Source organism: Sinocyclocheilus anshuiensis, unplaced genomic scaffold (genome assembly GCF_001515605.1).
Source record: "Sinocyclocheilus anshuiensis isolate Anshui unplaced genomic scaffold, SAMN03320099.WGS_v1.1 scaffold1672, whole genome shotgun sequence".
Classification (NCBI taxonomy): domain Eukaryota; kingdom Metazoa; phylum Chordata; class Actinopteri; order Cypriniformes; family Cyprinidae; genus Sinocyclocheilus; species Sinocyclocheilus anshuiensis.
This window is the reverse complement of record NW_015555812.1, coordinates 89,671-113,527: the sequence shown is the minus strand read 5'-3', so window position 1 is coordinate 113,527 and position 23,857 is coordinate 89,671. Positions and strand designations below refer to the sequence as shown.

At 40.8% G+C, this 23,857-nt stretch overlaps 1 protein-coding gene across 1 annotated transcript in view; it reads right to left on the bottom strand.

Annotated features, from left to right (window-relative positions):
* Nucleotides 1-2,490: 2,490 nt before the first annotated feature.
* LOC107675143 (tRNA methyltransferase 44 homolog) overlaps nt 2,491-23,857 on the bottom strand; it is a 76,272-nt gene continuing 54,905 nt past the window's right edge. Inside the window, exons 5-6 of the mRNA XM_016469385.1 lie at nt 11,935-12,051; nt 2,491-3,122 (exon numbers count right to left, since the gene is read on the bottom strand). Coding sequence (XP_016324871.1) covers nt 2,917-3,122; nt 11,935-12,051 — 323 coding nt within the window. The 3' untranslated portion in view covers nt 2,491-2,916. The remainder of the gene's footprint in view (nt 3,123-11,934; nt 12,052-23,857) is intronic.

The following is a 23,857-nucleotide window of genomic DNA, read 5'->3' as shown; positions in this document are numbered from 1 at the left end:
CTGATAACCGTGATCATTTTGGTCACTATAATCGTGATAAGAAATTTTCATACCGTTACATCCCTACTGCTGCTACACATGAAAGTACTATAATTGCTGTAAGCCCAACTGAATACACAAATAGTAAATTCCAGTTTAAGAGTGTCCTACTATTAACTACATGGGCCGCAATGCGGCACGAGTAGGCTACATGTATGAGCGGGTATATTATTTTCTGTTGCTCATTAAAATAGGTAAGGACCTGTAGATGCAATTGGGGTAGAAATGGGCGAGATGACTCTTGAACTTAGAAGGATAAAATTTACAATGACGTATTGGGTGAATCTTCAACAATCAGTAAGTACTCATCTCATTCGTAAAGTACTGGAGGAGTGCTGGGAATATTCGTATGATGGAGGAGGGAAAAAGGAGGCAAAGTCGATTTTAAAGAAAAAGTTAATGAATAAATGGCAAATTAGATGGGATAATAGCAGCACAGGGAGATGGTGTTATAATATTACGCAGACAGTAGGGAGGATAAATTGTCAGGGAAGAAATAGGAAAGAAGAGGTGTGGCTGTCTAGATTAAGACTGGGACATACAGGGTTGAAATCAACACTGGCACTTATGGGTTTACATGAAAATGGGTTATGCGATGTATGTGGTGTATCTGAAAATGTATATCATGTACTTTTTAGGTGTAGTAAATATAGTGTATATCGTGACATATTATTTAGTCACTTTGGGGAGGAAAGACTGACACATGAAGATATTTTAGGAAAAGGTTTAATGGATAGACCGGTATACAGAGCACTAATTAAATATATCTATGACTCAGGTTTAGGATCTAGATTATAATATGTGTGGATGGGAGTATTCTACCTAATCTGGGGCATGAAGAGCTAATTGTGAGTGTTAGAGGAGCTGAACACGCAGCGCTAGCATGAGCATGTGATCTGAGTGCGCCATAGATTGGAGAGAATAGGAAACATCCAACAAAGGTTTTTTAATTTATTTTTAACTCAAATTTCAGACTCATCACCTATGAAAGTTTACTTGACATCCAGTACAGTAGGTGGCGATAATGCTCCTAAGGAGTTATTCATCATAAAACGAGAAGAAGAATATAGGTAAGGCTGTTGACAGTATGACATTTATGAAAGACAGTTAATACGGGTTCACCTTGACTTAAAACTGAACAACTGTGAAACGCCAACTGCAAACCAACCCCACTAGTGAGGCGTGCATCTGAAAGCAATCCGTTCGCGGTTAATGTAGAAATTAATGCCCACAGAAGATATTAAAAGCATTGGAGATTTCGGGCAAATAAGGTAATCCCCAATTCACTTTACTGTTCTAAAATCCGCGACGTTGTATTCTCACATACATGAACTAGGAAATGTGTTTAGCATATTCCTTAAAAGTGTAACTAAGCATATATTTATTACCAAAGTATTTCTAGTATACTTTTTATAAATACATTAAAAGTATGCTTCTGTTTAACATATTTCTTAGAAGTATAACTAAGCATATATTTAAAACAAAAGTACTTCTAGTATACGTTTTAGAAATATATTAAAATGCAATTCAATATACTTTTATTGCACTTCAAATAAGCATGTTGGGAATACAAATGTATTATAAACATACTACTTGAATTTCAAGTATATTTTTAATACATTTAATACTACGCCATTTTCACCTGGGCAAACCAACCCCACTAGTGAGGCGTGCATCTGAAAGCAATCCGTTCGCGGTTAATGTAGAAATGATTGCCCACATAAGATATTAAAAGCATTGGAGATTTCGGGCAAATAAGGTAATCCCCAATTCACTTTACTGTTCTAAAATCCGTGACGCTTGACGTTGTATTCTCACATACATGAACAAGGAAAAGTGCTTTCTGCTGCTGCTAATGCCACTGCATATCTGGCAAATCTTTTCAGTCTTCAATCTATAAAAAAAGGAAACATCCAACAAAGGTTTTTTAATTTATTTTTAACTCAAATTTCAGACTCATCACCTATGAAAGTTTACTTGACATCCAGTACAGTAGGTGGCGATAATGCTCCTAAGGAGTTATTCATCATAAAACGAGAAGAAGAATATAGGTAAGGCTGTTGACAGTATGACATTTATGAAAGACAGTTAATACGGGTTCACCTTGACTTAAAACTGAACAACTGTGAAACGCCAACTGCAAACCAACCCCACTAGTGAGGCGTGCATCTGAAAGCAATCCGTTCGCGGTTAATGTAGAAATGATTGCCCACATAAGATATTAAAAGCATTGGAGATTTCGGGCAAATAAGGTAATCCCCAATTCACTTTACTGTTCTAAAATCCGTGACGCTTGACGTTGTATTCTCACATACATGAACAAGGAAAAGTGCTTTCTGCTGCTGCTAATGCCACTGCATATCTGGCAAATCTTTTCAGTCTTCAATCTATAAAAAAAACAACAACAGAGCTGGAAATATTTTATTTCAGAATCCTTTAAGAGTAGAAAGTAAAAAAAAAAAAAAACGCATTTATTTATTTTTTTCATTGAAAAATCTTTGCTGAATAAAACCCCCCCACTCTTCCCTCCAAATTATTCATGCTCCTAACATTTACACAGCATATGCCTCGCCAAACACAAGCCTCTTCACGCTCCAGTGGGGGGATTTCCTGCCAAAAGTTGATGCATCCCATTACACAAGTTTTACATTTTTTGTACAATAAACTCTGTACGCAGTTGGACATGATTCATTTTTTCATGTTTCTTATACAACAGAAATAAATTCAGTTACTTTCATAAATAAAAAATAAACCTAATGTCTAAGAAAAACAGTGCACCTGGGATAATTAAAAATTCAACTAAAATATGTTTGAGTGTTTTTCTTTTTCTATATGTTCTTTTTCCAAAACAAGCTACTGTTCATGTCTGAATCATGTTCAGGGGTTTTTGAAGTCAGTCTCTCCATGAGCAAAAGCACAGTGCTCTCGGGGCAGAGGGCATCCGTGGGGATGGTGTATGTGGAACCAGCAAAGCCGGGTCTTCAGGGCACCTGTGGGAGGGGGTTTGCGCTTGGATCTCACTCGAGAGCTTTGTGCCGGTGTATGCACCCTCCAGTCCCGAATAAAGACACTTCCACCCTCCACTATGAAAAACAGAAGCAGAGAACAATTTACCTGCAAGCCTTAAGAAATGAGAATCATATCAGGAACTTAAGAGTATTCCTTTAAAGAGGTAATATTTTGTGAGGATTTAGCTTGTCTACAATGTTCACCAGAGTGGTATTTTCTTAGGAGATAAGGAGCTTATTTTTACCCTGTCCAAGCACATTCACACTTCAATATGGATTCCTATTCATCTTCTTTAATATCACACACTAACATGTTTACAGTGTCAGTAATGTACACTAATCAGCCACAACATTAAAAGCACTGACAGGTGAAGTGAATAATACTGATTTATATGATTACAGTGGCACCTTTCAAGGAGTGGGATATATTAGGCAGGATGTGAACAGTCAGTTTTTGAATTTTATGTATTAGAATCACGAATAAAGGGCAAGTGAAAGGATCTGAATGACTTTGACAAGGGTTAATACAGATGGATAGGTCACTGGATCAGAGCATCTCTAAAACGGCATCTCTTGAGGGTTGTTCCTGTTATGCAGAGGTTAGTCAGACAATAGAGCTACTGTAGCTCAAAGTGATGAAAAGTGTCTCTAGGTTACGCATGTAACCATGGTTCCAAAAAGGGAACCGAGACTTCCTCTGCCTCTGCATGACCGCGTCCTGAAGCACACGTGAAATCAGTCCAATAGAGTAGCGAGATATCACAGGCGGGGTGATGTAGCGACCAGGAAGCTTAAAAGGGCACTCAGTGTAAACAGCGTTAGCTTCTGATTGGAAGACACAAGTGCTCACAGGGATGCAGGAGATATGGCAGGGTGACGCAGAGTTTCATTCCCTTTTGAGAACTATGGTTACATGCGTAACCTAGAGTTGTTCCCCATCAGGAATTCGTGCTGCGTTGGAAACGCTTTGGAAACAAGAATACCAACTCCGCCATACTGACGAATGCCTGTTTAGTGTGAAGTCAAAGCACACACCTCAAGACAGAAGCACTCTAGAACCTGGAGTGGTCCCAACATCTAGGTTATAAAACCTGATGAAGGTGAGCAGGGTAGAAACATTGTAGAACCCGCAACCTCACAAACATTGTGTATAGAAACACCAGATAAGAAGGCCTTTAGAGGCTGCCATAACCTTGAGTTGAGTGGGCCCAGAGGTGAGGGAACATCAGAGGACTCGTAAGCTAGGGAGATAGCCTCAACTATCCACCTGCTTAACCCATTAAAACTGGATGTGTCTGTGCCGACACAATTAACCATTCTGTATTCATGTTATCATAACTCCCCAACCGTTTGCACTATGAAAAAAATCCAGTTGCTCCTGATAGTAGACAACTTGCGCTTTATGACAATATACGGCTTAATACGGTAATTGCATGCTTTCCATCAGCAAATCACAGCGGCTTTCGGGGAGAGTGGGATGGACGGATTTGAAGCGGGAGATACGGAGTGCAGCAGATTAGAGAGTTTAAGAGTGCAAAATATAATTAAAAAACAGACAAAAACATGGCGAAGAAAGATTTTACAAGAGAGGAGGCGATTGATTTGATCTTTGATGACACCTGGGAAGAGGCTGAGCATGACTCTTCGGACCCGGAGTCTGTGTATTCAGATGCTGAGGAGGCGTATGCTGCTAGCATTGATCCAGATGTGGATTGGTAAGTGAAGCTTATGTTTCTTTCTGATGAATCTATGAGAAATGCGAGTAAAATAGTCATAGACGCCGTGTTTCAGTTCGAAATACCACTGTTTCACACACTTACAGTGCCGTGAAAAGGTTTTTGCCCCCTTCCTGTTTTTTTACATTTTTTGCATATTTGTCACACTTAAAAGATTCGGATCATCAAACCAATTTTAATATTACGCAAAGATAATGCAAGTAAATACAAAATGCAGTTTTTAAATGATAATTTAATTTATTAAGGGAAAAAAGCTGTCCAAACCTACCTGGCCCTACGTGAAAAATTAATTGCCCCTCCTCTTAAATCATGAAAGAACTGTGATTAACCACATTATTTTAGAAAGCTGAGTTAAATTTCACTAGCCACACGCAAGCCTGATTACTGCCAGACCTGTTGAATCAAGAAATCACTTAAATAGAACCTGTCTGACAAAGAGAAGCATGCTTAAAGAGCAACACATCATGCCGCGATCTAAAGAAATTCAAGAACAGATGAGAAACAAAATAGTTGACATGTATCAGTCTGGAAAGGGTTATGAAGCCATTTCTAAGGCTTTGGGACTCCAGCGAACCACGGTCAGAGCCATTATCCACAAATGGAGAAAGCTTGGAACAGTGGTGAACCTTCCCAGGAGTGGCCAGCCTACCAAAATTACTCCAAGAGCACAACGACGACTCATCCAAGAGGTCATAAAAGAACCCAGAACAGCATCTAAAGAACTGCAGACCTCACTTGCCTCAATTAAGGTCAGTGTTCATGATTCAACAATAAGAATGAGACTGGGCAAAAACGGCATCCATGGGAGAGTTCCAAGGCAAAAGCCATATATATATATATGTGAGTGTGCATGTGTATGTGTGCGTGTGTATGCGAATGTGTGTACATGCATGCGCGCGTTTGTGTGTGTATGCATGCATTTATGTGTATATCTGTATATTTGTGTGTGTGTGTGTGTGTGTGTGTGTGTGTGTGTGTGTATATGTGTGTGCTTGGTGTGCATGCATGTCTTTGTGTAAAATGAAGCTGTTGGTCACTGCAATGTTCAGGAAGTGCTGGAAAATTGTCCCTCACTTTTGGCAGATCCATCACACCCATGTAGAGAAGCAGACCTACGTACTTATTTATCTCTTCAGAATATACATCAGCCCATGTGAATTTCCTACCCCTCTCCAGATTACTCGCCACATTCTTGTTTGAGTTTGCACCCAAGATGTATATGTAGTACATGTGTACATGCGTGCATGTATGTGTGCATGTGTATATCTGCATGTTTTTGTATAGGTGTGTATGTGTGTACATGCTTGTGTGCATGTGTGTGTACTGTACATGCATGTGTTTGCATGCCTGTGTGTAAGCAACTGCAGACTTTATTTTTATTGATATTTCATTGTTATTGTAATATTATTATAGTTAATTTTTTTTAAATTTTGCTCTTACTAATAAATTGCTTTATAATGAAAAGTATTTTTATGAATATATAGTGAGTTTGTAACACATGCTTCTATTTTTTTCCCCAGTGTGGCTTCTCCAGTTGCCTATGAAGAAGCATCCACAACAACCACAACAATTGCAACACCACCTCAGAGGGGCCGGGGCCGTGGTCGCAGCCGTAGCCGTAGCAGCCGTAGCAACTGCAGTTTGTATTTACTCAGGTTATCTTTGTGTAATATTAAAACTTTTACTTTTAATACTTTTGGCAGATCCATCACACCCATGTAGAGAAGCAGACCTACGTACTTATTTATTCAGGGTATACTTATTTATTTATTCAGCCCATGTGAAACACAAACAAGAATGCGGTGAGAAATCTGGAGAGGGGTAGGAAATTCACAGGGGCTGATGTATACCCTGAAGAAATGAAGTACATAGGTCTGCTTCTCTACATGGGTGTGATGGATCTGACAAAAGTGAGGGACTTCTAGAGGAAGAAGACTTTGTTTCATGTTCCCTTTCCTGCTACTGTGATGTCCAGGGATCGTTTCTTAGCAATCTCCTGCAATCTGCACATCAATGATCCAATGGAAGATGCAGAGAATGACAAGAAAAGGGGCACAGAGGAATACGACTGGTCTCCACAGAGTGCAACCACTCTTGGACATTATGAGGAACAGGTGCATGTCTATTTACCACCCTAGACAGAACATTTCTGTTGATGAGAGGATGATTGCCACCAAAGCCAGGATATCCTACAAGCAATATATGAAGGCCAAGCCTACTAAATGGGGCATAAACTTTTTGTGTTAGCTGATGTCAATTGCTACACCATTGACTTCAAAATCTACACTGGTGTTTCATGTTCCCTTTCCTGCTACTGTGATGTCCAGGGATCGTTTCTTAGCAATCTCCTGCAATCTGCACATCAGTGATCCAATGGAAGATGCAGAGAATAACAAGAAAAGGGGCACAGAGGAATATGACTGTCTCCGCAGAGTGCAACCAGTCTTGGACATTATGAGGAACAGGTGCATGTCTATTTACCACCCTAGACAGCACATTTCTGTTGATGAGAGGATGATTGCCACCAAAGCCAGGATATCCTTCAAGCAATATATGAAGGCCAAGCCTACTAAGTGGGGCATAAAACTTTTTGTGTTAGCTGATGTCAACGGCTACACCATTGACTTCAAAATCTACACTGGGAAGTCAAAATTTGCATCTGGGAAAAGCCTGTCTTTTGATGTGTTTGATGTGATTTACTGTGACAATTTCTTCACAAGCCCTCTCCTCTTTCGACATCTGCACCAGCTGGGATTCGGTGCATGTGGAACTTATCGATAAGGAAGAGTTGGTGTTCCCTCAACCAAACAAAATGCCCTGAACAAAAGTTCACCAAGAGGCTCCATTCACTGGATCAGAGATGATGTCCTTTTGTTTGTGAAGTGGATGGACACAAGGGAGGTCTCCATGTGCACAACTCTCCACACAGTGTACAGCGGGAAGACCGTGCTAGGTGGCATACGACAGAGGATGGGTGAAAAGAGAAGGTCGCTGTTCCCAGGCCAACATCAGTTCAGCAGTACAATAAAGCGACACCTCTGACCAGATGCTCGGAACAAATTCGGTGCACCATAAGATTCAAGATTCAAGATTCAAGATTTTTATTTCCCAGTCGACGTCATCAAGAGCCGCCTGTAGCATAGCTTCTGAGTGGGAGGACCAGCGCGTCACTACTCTCTGCACCGGGGGTTCTTGAACGAGCCTTTGTTTATATTCCGGTGTGAGGAAAATGGCGGCATGGTCCGATTTGCCAAAAGCCGGTAGTGAGCGAGCTTTATAGGCATTCTTATACTGAGAGTAGCAATGATCCAGTGTATTCGGACCTCTAGTTGGACAGGATATATGTTGATAAAAGTTCGGCATGACCTGCCTGAGGTTGGCTTTGTTAAAGTCCCCCGCGATGATAAAAGCAGCGTCAGGATGTTTGTTAATGTAACCGCTGAGCACATCGTGAAGCTTGGACAAAGCCAAGCTGGAAGTGGTACATGACAAAGCCATAAAACACGGAAGTGGTACATGACAATTTTCCAGCACTTCCTGGACATTGTGACCAACAGCTTCATTTTACACAAAGAGCTGTGTGCCATCCACCATGACAAGCACATGACACGGCAAAACTTTCAGGAGCTGCTAGCTGCGCAGCTCACAGGTGTTCCTCTGGATGGCAGCCGGAGAGAGAGATGCGATCATCTGCCTGTTCCTGTGAGTGACACTCAAGTGCACCGTAAAACACGGAAGTGGTACATGACAATTTTCCAGCACTTCCTAGACATTGCAGTGACCAACAGCTTCATTTTACACAAAGAGCTGTGTGCCATCCACCATGACAAGCACATGACACGGCAAAACTTTCAGGAGCTGCTAGCTGCTCAGCTCACAGGTGTTCCCCTCGATGGCAGCCCGAGAGAGAGATGTGATCATCTGCCTGTTCCTGTGAGTAACACTCAAAACCTTTCAGAGAGGGCCAGCATGGGTCGGCGTCGTTGCATACGATGCAAAAGGAGCACCCCATGGAAGTGCCAGGAATGTGATGTGGGACTATGCTTGCAGTTAGACAGCTTCAGAGAGCACCACATTTAAATGACTGGATTGAAGGATCCAAAAACACCTGGAGAACTGGGGTAAAACAAATGCCTCCTGAGTGAAAACTCTGTGCAATCCAGTGTCCCAAAAAGACTTGTATATATGTATTATAGTTCCTTTTTCAAGATTGAGGCATTAGAATCTTTCGTTCATGAGTTTGAATTTCTAAATTCAGTTCACTGAATTTTTCTAAATAAAAAGCAGTAAAATTTCTTCCCGTTTTTAATTTTTTTGTCTATTTAAATTTACTAACTCACTACACACAATAACGTACAATAACTGTAATTTCCTGAAAGCCAATCATTTTCTGAAAAAAAGACACCTTGCACTTGAAGATACCACATTGTGTTATAATTTTATACTAAAAAAAAACAAAATGAGTGAAAACGGCCTATTTTAGCTTTAGGTTCTAAAGGGTTAATGTCCACCTGTTTAGTCGCTGGGAGACCTCTCTTGGGCAGACCAAAGCAGACGAAAAGTTGATCAGTTTTCCCTCCACAAGGCAGCTCTGTGGATGCAGGTGTCCAGTGCTCAAACTGGACACACCAAAATAAACTTCTCCTGGTCTGGCTCCCGGAAGAGAGCAGGACAAAATGACTGCAGCACTATTGGGTTGTGGAACAAGAGTGGGCACCTTCGGCAGATAGCCCAACCTTGGGTGCAATAAGTCTTTCACCATTCCAAGTACAAAGTCAAGACATGATGGGGCCATGGAAAGGGCCTGAAGGTCACAAACTCTCTTGAGAGATGAGATGGCTAATAGAAACACTGTATTTAGTGTCAAGAACTTTTCCGGAACATCCTCTAAAGGTTCAAAAGGGGCCTTAGTTAGCTCGTCTAGACCATGGCCAGATCACAAGCCTGGACCCTAGTGCATATTGCAGGCCTCAGCCTCAAAGCACCAAGAAGGAAACGTGTTACCAACAGGTTCCAAAAGGGCATGGTAAGCAGATATAGCTGCCATGTATACCTTAAAGTCCCCCTGTAGTCAAATATTTTATCCCTTAAAACTTATCTTTGATCATCAAAATGACATATTTAAATGTTTTTTCTTCTGAAAATAATTTTCTCATGCCTTAAAATAGCTTGAATGTAACTCTACACCCTTGCCTCATTTACTATACGCGGATCTATGAATATGCAAATTAGAGTTTTAAGGAGAAAATACTCAGCAATGGTGTTGATTAATAGATTGGCACATGGTTTGTCTAAAAGCATATTAAAAACACCACATAGACAAATAAACAACATAAAAAACTTGATTTCACTACAGGGGGACTTGAAGAGTGGAGGGAGATAACCCTGTGGGGAAGCGTTCTTGCTGGAACTCCAGCACTGAACCAACTTGGCAGTTAACTGGGTCCAGTTGACAACCTTCAGCTTTGGCTGAGAGAGCCGCCCGACCCCTGATGGTTCTGAGGGGGAGCTCGGGAAGCGACACTCTTCTTATGCTGCACCCTATATGAGAAGCTAGAGGACAGCTGCTCTTGTCCAGCAGCCCCTGAGACCTGGAGTCGGCGGGGGAGGAACCGCTGCAATGCCACTGCCTGCTTCTTACCCTCCTGGAACCTCTTGACGACAAAGCTCGCTGCATCACCGAAGAGGCCCGAAGGAACAAGTGGGATGTCCAAAAGGAAGAACCTGTCTTTATCTTTCATGTCTGACAGGTTCAACCAGAGATGCCTCTTCGTGGCCACCAAGGCTGCCATGGAACGACCAACAGCTATGGCCGTTTCCTTAGTGGCCCTGAGAGACAAATCTGCGGCCCTCCGCAGCTCCCTGATGTCATCAGAGCCAATTCGTTCAGCTTCATCCAGGTCCCTAAGCAGGTCAACCTGGTATGCCTGCCAGAGCATGTGAGCGGAGCGGAGCGTGAGATTAGCCTACACCACTTAGGCCTATTAAAATATTATTTAAAAAAAAACTGACCCGAACCAATAGGTAGTCCTACAGAATGTAGGCTAGATATAGGCAGCAGTAATTTATAATCTAATATAATGCACGCAAATTTGTTCTTTACAGAACGGAGCGGGATCTGAGCGGGAATTGGTTTACGGCGAGCGTGAGTGGAATATTAACGGAGCGCTTGCTTGGGCGGTTAGAGCGACTGAGTGGAGCGCACGTCCATAGAGCGGAAAATGTAGCGGAGCGTCACACCACTCCGCTTCGCTCACATGCTCTGATGCCTGCAACATCACTGTGGTGTGCAGGCATGCGCCAGCCTGGCCTGTCGCTGTAAAAAGCCTCAACCACCAAAGCCGAGGTTGTTCTGAGCAGCTTGGTGGGTAGTGCCGGAGCCTTCAGGGACAATGCTGACTCAAGGGACAGATAGCTGGCAAGTGTCCGTTCAACCCTGCGCATCGCCCTATAGCCCTGCTGCTTCAGCCCCAAAATGTTGGAATAGTTTACACAGGGGAACACCTGTGAGCTGCGCAGCTAGCAGCTCCTGAAAGTATTATCATATCGTGAGATTTTGATATTATTACATCCCTAATAGTTAGACACATTGGGGCAGAAAAGATGAGCAGAATATGGCCTTTCCCATAATCTTGCAACCTCAGCATGGAGATCAGGGAAGAAAGGAAGGCTCTGGCATGGAGGAGGTGACTTAAAGTGCAGGAGGTGATTTCACACATGCTTCAGGACGCGGCCACGCAGAGGCATTTCCAACGTGTTTCCGATGCAGTGTGAGTTCTTAAAGGGTAACTTAATGTTGGCCATTTATTTTCATTTTTTTAAGATTTATTTTTGGCGTTTTATGCCTTTATTTTGATAGAACAGTAAGTTGAAAGGAAGTGTGAGAGGGGGGGCGAGATCAGAAAAGGTCCATGAGCCAGGACATGAATTCAGGACCCCCACAAGACTACTGGTGCCGGCAACATCTAAACATTCTTGAATCGAAACGTGAAAATGACTTAAGATATTAAGTATCATTTTCTAAAAAAATAAAACTAAATATTGTGTTTTTGCTCAAAAAAATATATCTGCCAATGAGGAAAAAATACTGATTAAGAAAATCAATTTTGCAGTGTAGCTGGCATACAGAGTGCTAGAACAGGGCTAAATACCTCTGAACACCTGGTAGTTGTTTTTCAGTAGAGTCTGGAGACCGCCACACTCTTTCTTTAGTGCTTGCAGAGAAGACTGGTCCAGGAGGTTGACTACTTCACTAATCAACAAACTGCCTAAAAAAAAAAGCAAGGAGATGGGGTGAGGGATATTAGAAGAGGAGGAGAAGCAGAAGTGGCTTACTATTTATCAAATTATTCAAAGTTTAATTTATTTTCATTGTTTTTATTACCACACAATCCCTAACCTGTTTCAGGGTTTGAGGAATAATGTACAGTCAGGCAGCCATTACTACAAAATAAACCCTGACAGGCTGACTGTACATTATCCCATTTATGGCATGGCTACTTTAATGAAAATAAAAATAAAAATAAATAAATAATGATTTGAATTTAAATTATTTGAGAAGGAAAATACTATGACAGAGACATGAAACTAGAATATAATCAGTCATATAAACTGGCAAAAAACCTTTAAATGTTTTTTTTTTTCACAAAAAAGGGAGAGAGAGAGAGAGAGAGAGAGAGAGAGAGAGAATTTCTCATTTCCTGAACTTATTTTTTAGTTGCAATTTGTTATAGCCATCACATGGAAACAGTTATTTCTCTAAAACAAAATCACTCAAATTCAACACTCCTGACATTAAACAATATGTGACTTTATTAAAACACCTTCTAAATTTACTGCTATCAATGAATAGCTTTCATTTGTCAACTTTTTCACTGTCCTTTCTGAGATTGGTAGCTGATTTTTGTTTTGCGAATTTACAGCTTTATGACTCAACTGAAAGCAGCCGTTTCAAGCATCTGATGCAATGAAGGTGCTTGCCAAAGAACCTGTCATGCCACAAAGTGAGAAAATAAGTATTGGCTTTGATTTCCTGTAGAGGAACTGCAATGCTGGTCTGTGTTTTACAGTAAGCAAGACATATTCAAAGTATTGAAGAATGATCTGTTCATCTATGGTCCAACATGGAATAATAGCCACTACCAGCTACCAATGCTCTAAAAGTCAACAATACATTACCATATAGAGTGCTTTTGGAGGTAAATTTACACTTAAACATGGCATATTGCATTTTCTGAAAAAACAGACCTGAGCTAAGTACTGAAGTATTGAACCTGATCTCATAGTATCAAAAAGGCCCATAATGTTTCTATATACGATCAATAAGCATCCTTTTTAGACACACTTCAGAATCAGAAACAGAATCAGAATGAGCTTTATTGCCAGGTTTGTTTACACATACGAGGAATTTGTTTTCGTGACAGAAGCTTCCACAGTGTAACAGAATGACAGTGACAGAACAAAAAACACAGATAATAAAAAATAAAAAAATAGAACAAGTAAATAAGGAATAAAAATATATAAATCGACAATTGTATGTGCAGGTATATTACAATAGACAGTTTTGTATGTACAGGTACTGTATATTATGTGCAAATTTTAGGTGTAGACTGAGTATGAGTGTTAGATAAATAAGTGTATAAGTGTATAAATAGGATGCTCGGCAACGGCATCCTGAATCCGCGCTGTCTGAGCTTGACGAGCGCGCCGGCTCGCTTCCCCTGTCTGCGTGTCCTGAAGCGATTGATCAGCGCCACAGCTCCCCCGACTACAATGTCCAGCCAAACATCAGAATAGTCGAAAACCGGTGAAATATCGGGTGGTGTGTACTTCCGAATGTCCAGCAATTCGTCTCTGGTGAAACTGATTGCAGGGATATAACTAAAGACAGGACAAACTAACAAAAACATAAAAACAACTGCGGAGCACGCCATGGAGGCAGCCATCACCGTCGGCGCCATCGTATCCATTCCACTTATAAGTAGCATCTAAAATCTCTCCTAGTACTCCATCTATTAGTATTTTTACTAATAGTGCCCCATCTATTAGTATTTTTAAATCCTATCTAAAGACATATTTTTTCACCCTGGCTTATAACACTCCTTAGTATGTTTCCTGTTTTTTTTTTTTTTTTCAACTGTACTCTTCTGTACTGTACTGTGCTGATCTTATTAGTTTGTTGATTTCCTTGTTAATCTTTTATTTTATTTGTGTTTTATTATTTGTAAAGCACTTTGGTCAACCTTGGTTGTGTTTAAATGTGCTCTATAAATAAACGTTGTTGTATTGTTACTCAGGGAACACATTTTAAATGACTCTGGAATCTCAATCTACAGACCGTAATTGTGTTGCCATAGCAACAAAGAGTAGACACATGGGTTGTGAGACCTGATGTGCTGCAGAAACCTTTTCCCCAACCAGTGGTCAGTGAACCCAATCTCTTATGGCTTGACCCACAAGTTCATCTTCAGATCCAGTGAATGTCAGTTTAGGTGTGTTGAAGCACAGCTAATAAATATACACTTCTCCTAACCTTAACCCTGCACATACATCTCTTCTCGAGCGGTAGCTGGAATGTATCTCTTCAGAGGTCTATACACATTTTAATCTATTGGAGTTTAAGCATGCACTTTGGCCTTGGTAAGGGGGAAAAACAAATCTTCGAAAGCATGAAACTATGACATGCCATTTTTTTTTTCCAAAATAGTAAAATATGTTTTGTCAGGTTGAAAATGAAGGATTTTTACTTACAGTTGGTAATATGACCAGGCAACAGACATAAGTCTAGTATCATTGATGCTAGACATCATTGTATCTTAAGTTGTGATATGATATCTAGTACAAATGTAATAATACATTTTGTGTCTCCCTTCAGAGAGAATAAGGCCAATGTAAATTAATATAAAAATAAGATGACTCAGTTGATCAGTGCCATATTGTAGTGGGAATTAACTCCACCAAAGGACCAGAGCCCGTATTTATCAAGCTTCTCAAAGTGCCATTTTAGTCTTAAGTGCTGAGAATTCATGAAATTTACTCCTACTTTCAAACTTAAGTATAAAATCAACTTATCAAATTTCTTAAAGCTAAGAATCACTCTTACAATAGGCCTTTTTGCAAATTGACTTTTTCTTGTCAGCTCTGGTTAATGTTGGGCTGAACTGGCCTTTTATAACATGTTTCCGCTGTTCGACTAATTCAGCAAGCAGTAGCACTTCTTCCTCCCGCCAGTTCGATTTTCTTTTAGAATCCATGGTGGCTGATTATATCATAAAATCTAGGCTATATATAGGCAGATCATTTTATGTTTGTGCAGATAGACGATAGTATCATGTCAGAGATATTGCCTGTTGCTGATGTCTTTGACGATAGCAAGACGATTATTATGATTATTTATTGTTCATCAAAAATACAGTAGGAACCTATCTTTATTGATGCAGCTCGGAGACGCTTCAGAAACGTACCGCGGCGTGGCTGGTATAAATGCAAGCATTGACTAGAGTGGCCGCGATCAGTTCCGGTGGCCGTGTCGGAGCTGTAACGCACCGCAGATGTGTGCAGTCAGTGTATACATCATACAGCTTCACTGATTATAACAGGAGTTTTTTTTTAAAGTGCATAATACTCATGCTAGACTGAAGTCAGTTATGATGTTCTTCGGTAATGTAAATGTTCTTTGCTCATTTTCAAAAAGCAAATGTTATTTGCTTTTTGAATAACTGAGGAAGTAGTAACTTACAATGTTTCTATTAAATTGTTATCATGTTAAATACAAATTCAGTCATATTAAAAACATTAGGCTGCTTTTTCCTAAGACTGGTTTCACACAGCAAGCGTGAGCAGCACATACTTTTTTCGGCATTCATGTTAACAAATGAGTGCGTTCACAATGGGAACAGGATCAGCGTGTGAGCATCAAGCAGGAGCGTCGCGTGAGCAGCGCTGAAGCAATGGTTTCGGCGCTGAGTCTATTTTTGCTTGTTTTTAATTATTCAGTTTGGGTGAAAGAATGGTGTATTATAAAAATGACATTATAAATAGCACGTTCTACTGTATATCAAAATATGACTGAAACGACATGATCGGAGCTGTTGTTGTTCACCTTTTACGTGCATATCCCCGTGTTAACATGTGAATCCCCATGTTAACAAACTTAAGACTTTAAAACTTTCAGGTTTATAACTGTTCAACTTTGTAAAGAAATATGCAGCTTTGGAGCCGCTGATGTGACGTACAAACGCTTCCAATGTGAATCCTCTCACAAGTCTGCAGCTGTAGTGACGCTGTAGTAACGCTAACGTGAAGCTGACGTGAAGCTCACGCTTGCGGTGTTATGCAGGAGTTGGTTCACTTTCCGGCAATGAAACCAAGTTAATAAATAATTAAATAAATTATCACGATAATATTGTGTATCGGTGACCTCACAGGCTGACGCTAGGACAATATGACAATTGAGCATATCGCCCCAACACTAACAGCACACCGGTTTAAAATTTGTAATTAAGACATGGTGGAAAACGTGTTTATCTTTCATTTTCAATGTGTATATCATAATGTATTCTCTTGAAAATCCTTTATTGTCAAATGTATGTTGAATGTAAACTCCTCTTAGGAATTTCATCATTCAATGTGAATTTATCTGAGAATATTCTTAAATAAGGAAATCTATTCAGTGACTGGTCCATGCCTATGTCGTCATGCAAAATCCCATTTGTGGCACAGAAAAGTGTCATGAATCATCAATTCAATTCTTAGCAGTGTTCTTGCGAGTAATTCACAGGGTCTTGATAAATACGGACCCAGATAAATAGAATCCGAAGACTACAGGATAAGCAAGAGGAGGTAGTGGTGATACAGAACAACAAGCAAGGGATGGGCATTATTCAAAAAATATTGTATTCGAATATTTGGGCTCATAAAAAAACGAATATTTGTTTATTTAAATGACATTTAAATAAAAGCATTAGCAATTAATCGCAACATGAATATTTGATTGCACTTCAAGCTTTTTTGTCTCATACAAGGTAACTAAGAAAATATTAGAGAACAGAAAACAAGTTGTTAAACTCAAGTCAGTGTAAATGTCATGTCTTTTGAAGGAACAGACAGTAAAACTGAGACAATAAATTTAAATGGCCGAATCAGAGAGGGAGTCATTTAGATGTTTGTTTGAAGTGACAACTAGACAGTTGGTGAGAATAACTGCAAAGAAGCCTTTAGATCAGGGGTCTCAAACTGTGTTAAGTTTGACAAAAATATTTTAGCAATGGAATTTGAAGTAAATTAGAAATAATGTTAAGTAAATTTTCAGAAATGTTCCGCTTTCTTGTTGTGCTTGAATGTTAAAATGGCCCTCCTATGAGGTGTCAATCACAGCAATGGCCCCCAGCCAATTTGAGTTTGAGACCCCTGCTTTAGATGATTCTGTGAGGTTCCCAATAGAACCAGTGCAAACAAGGCAGACTGGTAATGGAGAGAGGTTTCCTTAGGGGGGAAGTCGTGGCCTAATGGTTAGAGAGTCGGACTGGTAACCCAAAGGCTGCGGGTTCGAGTCTCGTACCGGCAGGGATTGTAGGTGGGGGGAGTGAATGTACATCGCTCTCTCCCACCTTCAATACCACGACTGAGGTGCCCTTGAGCAAGGCACCGAACCCCCAACTGCTCCCCGGGCGCCGCAGCAAAAAATGGCTGCCCACTGCTCCGGGTGTGTGTTCATGGTGTGTGTGTGTTCACTGCTGTGTGTGTGCACTTTGGATGGGATAAATGCAGAGCACTAATTCCTATTATGGGTCACCATACTTGGCCACATGCCACTTCACAATTTTTATGAAAATGGCCAAGCTGTTATAAGACAGCCATCTTTTATGGACATTCAAAGTCTTTTTACAGCAGTGGGTACTTTTGACTCTGATAATATGGATCCTTTAGAGTTCTTGTCAAAACTGGAGAAGGTAGTAAACATTTATAGTGTGTCAGACACAGAAGCTTGTAGACTTATTATCTTTCTCGCTCATTAACTAGTGCTCTCTCACAGGAGGTTAGCAACAAAAGAGCAGACACAGGCACAAAGAGAGAAGCTCTACTTAGAGTTGTTGGGACTGATTTGGTTAACTTGAGAAAGATAACTGAGGTGACAATGGAAACTGAAGAGAATCCTATGCCATTTGCATCCAGGTTGTGGGAAAGGTTTAGCTGTTACAGTGGTGTGTAAAATACATCTAAACAAAACCTCATGTTTAAGTCTGCATTAACTGCACATGTGGGAAGCCATTGCTCTGCAGACAGATGTAAATACGCCATACGAACAAATCATTTCCAAAATGACACTATTTCAATGCAAATATTCAAATGAAAGCTGCAGAATCTGGACATCCATTTGTTATGTATGTGAAAAAGCTGGTCACATTGCTAGACATTGTCAAGACAATGAGAGACCTCATCAAAGCTTTGTCTGTCATGCATGTGGAAAGGATGATCACATAGCAAGGCACTGTTTGGAGAGAAGTAGGAAAGATCAGGAATTTGTTTGTTTTGCATGTGGAAGGAGGTGGCACAAGACAAGACAGTGTCACACAAAAGAAAGATGGACTATTGTGAAGGAAAGGCAGTTTAGAAACCCAGTTGGCACTGGTAAAAGGAAATAAGGAAGAAGCCATTCACAACTTGACAGACACAGCACTACACGAACAACATGACTGCAGCTCAGTCATAAGCAGATGCTGATGTGAATTGGAGGAATTGTTTTATAATAGTACCATATTTTGGAAAAATATGTTTTCTATCAAAATGGTGATTCTTTATCATTTGAGAAATGTGTTAATGGCATTGAAATTGAAATGTAATTTATTAGAAATTATTTAATTGCATTCTGTGATTACATTTATGTAGATTTTATGTTTTAAATGTGAGAAAATTATTCTGGGGAAAAGTGGGGGGGGGGGGGCAACCTCTTCTTTTTGTTCTTGTTTTTAAGATATAATCACTAAGATGTTGTCTGAAATGTGTAACCTCCTGGAGAAAGATGATCTGGTCATTTGAAGGACAAGAAGGACAGCAGAACTAATGAAGCCAGGGGGCTTCCACAAGGAAAGGGACTTCTTAAAGAACAGGATGATCACCAGAACTAGAAATCCAAAGACTTTCAGAAATGCAAGATCCAGATCACCAGGCCAAAAAGATTTAGAAACCCTGAGATTCACTATGGGATGGATGGACCTGATGGAACTGCACAGATTGCAACAACACCAGTGACTACTTCTTCTAGAAGGACTTTTTCAAATGGAAAAGAATGAACGATGGAAAAGAGAAACAAGGAGAGATCAAACCATTTCAGACACTATGGACATCAGTATTTCCACTGAGAGGCAAAACAAGTGGGCAAAGGACATACCCACACAAAGAAATGCACAAAGACTCACTGCACATGACACCAGGGCCGGATTTACCTCTTTTCGTGACATAGGCAAAACACATTTTTGGGCCCCCCTTCCCTATTAATATAATAGGCCTAATATTACCACCCAAGCAAACAAAAATATTTCTTAATCAGTGGAAACCGTTTTTTTTTTTACAGTGTTTTCTATTGCAATATGCGCTTGCGTTCAGTCAATAAAAATCGAATGTAGTTCTTAATTTGTTTGAGAACTGAGAAAGAATTAATAGGCGATGTGGCCACATAACCACTTCGGGAGTGCATTATTTCTCTAATAATTTTAACGGCCTGGAGTCACAATCACACATTGTTCAGATGATTTCTTTCGAGACATTTGACATGTTTCCGTCCTGAAATCTCGTGTGTGTTGAACTAGCTAATTTTTTACGCACCTCATCCCAATACTTCCGTTGCAAATTCCAAAATGTAATTTTAGAGCTAATAACAGAGGCTTGAGCCATTGATATGCAGGCTAACGCAGTTATTAATGCAGTAACACAGTTATTAGAGAGAGAGAGAGAGAGAGAGAGAGAGAGAGAGAGATTAAGAATACCTGCGTATTGTGTGTCTCTCAGCAGTATTCAGCAGCAGCGTCTACTAATAGTGAATCTTTGAACTGCTTCAAGAACCTCGCTACTGAGAAATGTCACGTAACTTTTCAGCTGCGAAACTATTTAATTGATAAATTATGCCTATGCATAAATCCGGCCCTGCATGACACTATAAAGAGACAAATATATGCACACTCAAATGCAGAAAATATATTGTCTACTAAATGCACATATGTGGATAAAGGATGTTCACACTGATTAAAGGGACAGAATGCACTAAAGAAAACACTATGTTGCCTATTGGTTGATGTTTTTGTTCCTTTGGCTTTTAGACATGTTAAAGCAGAGCTGCATGAGCCTATGGCTAAGAAGCCCGCCAGTATGGGTGGGGTTATCTGGCTATATAAGCGGGTGCTTCGCCACAGGATCCTCAGGTTACTCCGACTGAAGCGATGACGGAGTCATGCAGCTACATAGCACAGCTAGTAACGCAGTACTCATTCCCGTATCTCAGGGAACCGAGGTTACGTTAGTAACCGAGTACGCTCCCTATCGATACGTCACTCTTATTGCATCTGCTAAGACGCTATGGGAACCAGTACAATCACGCCGTGGTATGGTAGAGGAACGACTGCACATATATATAACTTCCTTAAGCACCCAGTGCCCATAGGGAAGTATAACAATAAATCTCCAAGGCGAAAACGGGCTAAACTCACAGAGGTCATGACCGGCCTGGGTGATCGTTCCAGAGGACTCGTACAGCATTGGCACTTCACAGGCCGAGAGCACACAAGTAAACCGACCTGACGAGTTTGACTGTGTTACGGTCAAAACTCTTGCTCAGAGCTGGATCTGCATAAAAGTCTACCTCCGCCTTGCCAAAGATCTCCCAGATTTTCTGAACCGTCTGTGGATGGAGCATCCACTCCACTGAGGGGACCTTGCTCCGTGATAGCATGTCTGCTCCTCGGTTCAATCTGCACGGTACATGCGCTGCTTTCAGCGAGCGCAAGTTGAGCCCATTCCAGAAGGCGCTCTACCAGAATGAAGAGGTGCTTCGAGGAGAGACCTCCCTGGTGATTTATGTAGGATACCGCAGACATGTTGTCCGAGTGGATCAACACTTGGTGTCCCTTTATGTCTGGCAGGAAGAACTTACAGGCCCGACACTGCTAGCACTTTCAAGCACTTGATGTGAAGCCCTTCCTCCACTTTCGATCAATGGCCGAAAGTCAGTTTGCTGTCGCACAGAGCTCCCCAACCTGTGTTGGAAGCATCTGTTGAGACAACCTTTCTCCTGCAAACCATCCCCAGGGCCATGCCCTGTTCCATCCACTGAGAGTTCTTCCAAGGGGCCAGGGCTGTTACACAGGCCTGGTTCAACCTTGATAAGTAGGTGTCCGTGATGCCATGCATGGGATGGAACTCGTGGTTTCAGCCAGTGCTGAATATGAAGCAGGCCCAGCTGTAGTGCTGGAGACGCTGCGGCCATGAGGCCCAGCATCCTCTGAAACGTCTTGAGAGGGTGAGAGGCTCTGATCTTGAAGGAGGCCGCAAGCTGCTGCATGGCCAGAACACATTCTGGTATGACTACCGCTCTCATCCGAGCTGAGTCGAGAATTGTCCCCAGGAACTATATTCGCTGGCTGGGGGACAGCGCGCTCTTGGCAAAATTGACCCTGAGTCCCAGGCACTCTAAGTGGCTGAGGAGGAGGGTCCTGTGAGATATCAATTCTGCCTCCGACTGGGTCAAAATGAGCCAGTCATTGAGGTAGTTGAGAATGCGGATTTCCCTCTGCCTCAGAGGGGAAAGAGCCACGTCCAAGCACTTCGCAAAAGTATGGGGAGCCAGAGACAGTCCGAAAGGAAGGACCGTATATTGATAAGCCACTCCCTCGAAGGGGAATCTCAAGAATCGCCTGTGATGCGGGGCTATCTGTATGTGCAAGTACGCGTCTTTCAGATCCAGACATAATCCAGTCTGTCTGGAATGACATGAAGAAACAAAAACAAACTGAGACGGACTAAATACTGAAGAACTGTGGCAACGTCTCCAAGATGCTTCAAAAAACCTACCTGCAAAGCTACAGTACTGGTAAAAGTTTTAGGCACTTGTGTTAAAATGCTGTAAAATGAGGATGCTGTCAAAAATAATGTCATAAATAGATTTTTTGGGCTGCCCCCTAATAGTCGACTAACCATTAGTCGACCAGAAGAGGCTTGGTCGACCAAAATTTTATTAGTCACTTAGTCGCAAAAAATAAACAAATAAATAAAAATCCACATTGGCGAAGTCATGCAGATCGTTAATGGCTGGTCTATGTGGTAATACGGTACATCAGGAAGGACATCCAAATGTTCGCCTATCATTCATCGACCTCAAATATGGCGTAACCTCTAAAATACGCAAGTAGGAGCAACTTTACATGGCCGCACAATCTAATGTTAACGTGGAAAAATGTTCAAGTGTCTGTGCAGAGTGTGGAAGCTGAACAGTAGCGCACTCACTGCATGACAAATGGATGCGCTGGTGCGCTCACTTGATCTTAAAATACTCCCTCATTTTTGGTCATACAGATAAGAGTAATGCATCTTTTGAATCCTTAAAGACTCTACGTTTATTTGTGTGCAGTCACAATAACAACAAAACATTGCGCTTTTGTAAAATAATGAAAGCATACAGGATGCCCTTTCTGGCGTCTCAATCTCTGTGAACTTGAGCACGAAACTCCATGTATATTTGTCTTACAGACATGAAAAAAATATATCTAGAGAGCGAAATGTCTACTTTCAAATAAACCAATTCAAATGAAAAAAATATTTTCAGATTATCCGTGTATGAAACATGCAGACAGGCGCATCCACTACTGCAAAGATGACGAGTGTCACCGTCTTCATCTCTTAAACTGAAAACAAAAACAGCACTAGTTTATCAATGAATTATTAAAGGGGTCATATGATGCGATTTCAAGTTTTCCTTTCTCTTTGGAGTGTTACAAGCTGATTGTGCATAGATAAGATCCCTGAAGTAGGCAAAGACTAAAGTCTCGAAAAATAATGTGTTTTTTGAACATTAAAGCATGTCAACATATTCTGTTACACCAAATACACAAAATAATTATCTTTAAAAAAGCATCATATGACCCCTTTAAAATGTTAATACAGCCTCTTTACTGTGGATACATTCATAATCATTAATTCTTCTGTACTGTGGCAAGCTTATGCATGCATTTGAGCGCTTATTAGGCTATGCAGGCAATTAAATGAGAGTGACTCCTGGTTAACATGTATTAAAAGGGGTCGTGTTTAGTCACTATTTAGTGTGGTATTTTTTGACAATATTCACTCATCATGACAGTAAAATAGGGCATTCTAAGTCAATATATTGCAGTATTTCCTCTCAATCAGTAGAAAATATGGTTAACACCCGGTCATGCATGAAAAAAAAATACCGTCTTGTTCCGTGAAACCGGTATAATTTTGAAAAATACCGTGATATAAATTTTTGGTCATACCGCCCAGCACTATACAGGTGCATCCACTACTGCGGAGATGACAAGTCAGTGTCACCGACTTCATCTCTTAAACCGAAAACAAAGAAAGCGCTAGTTTATCAATGAATTATTAAAACGTTAATGCAGCCTCTTTACTGTTTTTCCCTGACACATTTATAATTATTACTTTTGCCGGTGTGCCGTGGCAAGCTTTAACTATGCATGCGCTTGAGCACTTATTATGCAATGTAGGCAATTAAAGGCTCATTATTATGATTTAAATTGTTTATTAATAAACATGCGATTAGTCGACTAATGCTTCAAAGGAACGACTACTAGTCGACCAGAAAAATCTTTAGCCAAGGGCAGCCCAGTAGATTTTCTTTATCAATTAACTTCTATTAACTAAATTAAATCCACATTTGGTGTGAGCATTTTTTGCGTTTAAAGCAGCTTTTGCCCTATGTGCACTTGCGCATAGTTTTTCAGGTAGCTTTGCAGGTAGGTTTCTTGAGGCATCTTGGAGATGTTGCCACCGTTCTTCAGGACTTAGTCTGTCTCAGTTTGTTCTGTTTCTTCATGTCATTCCAGACAG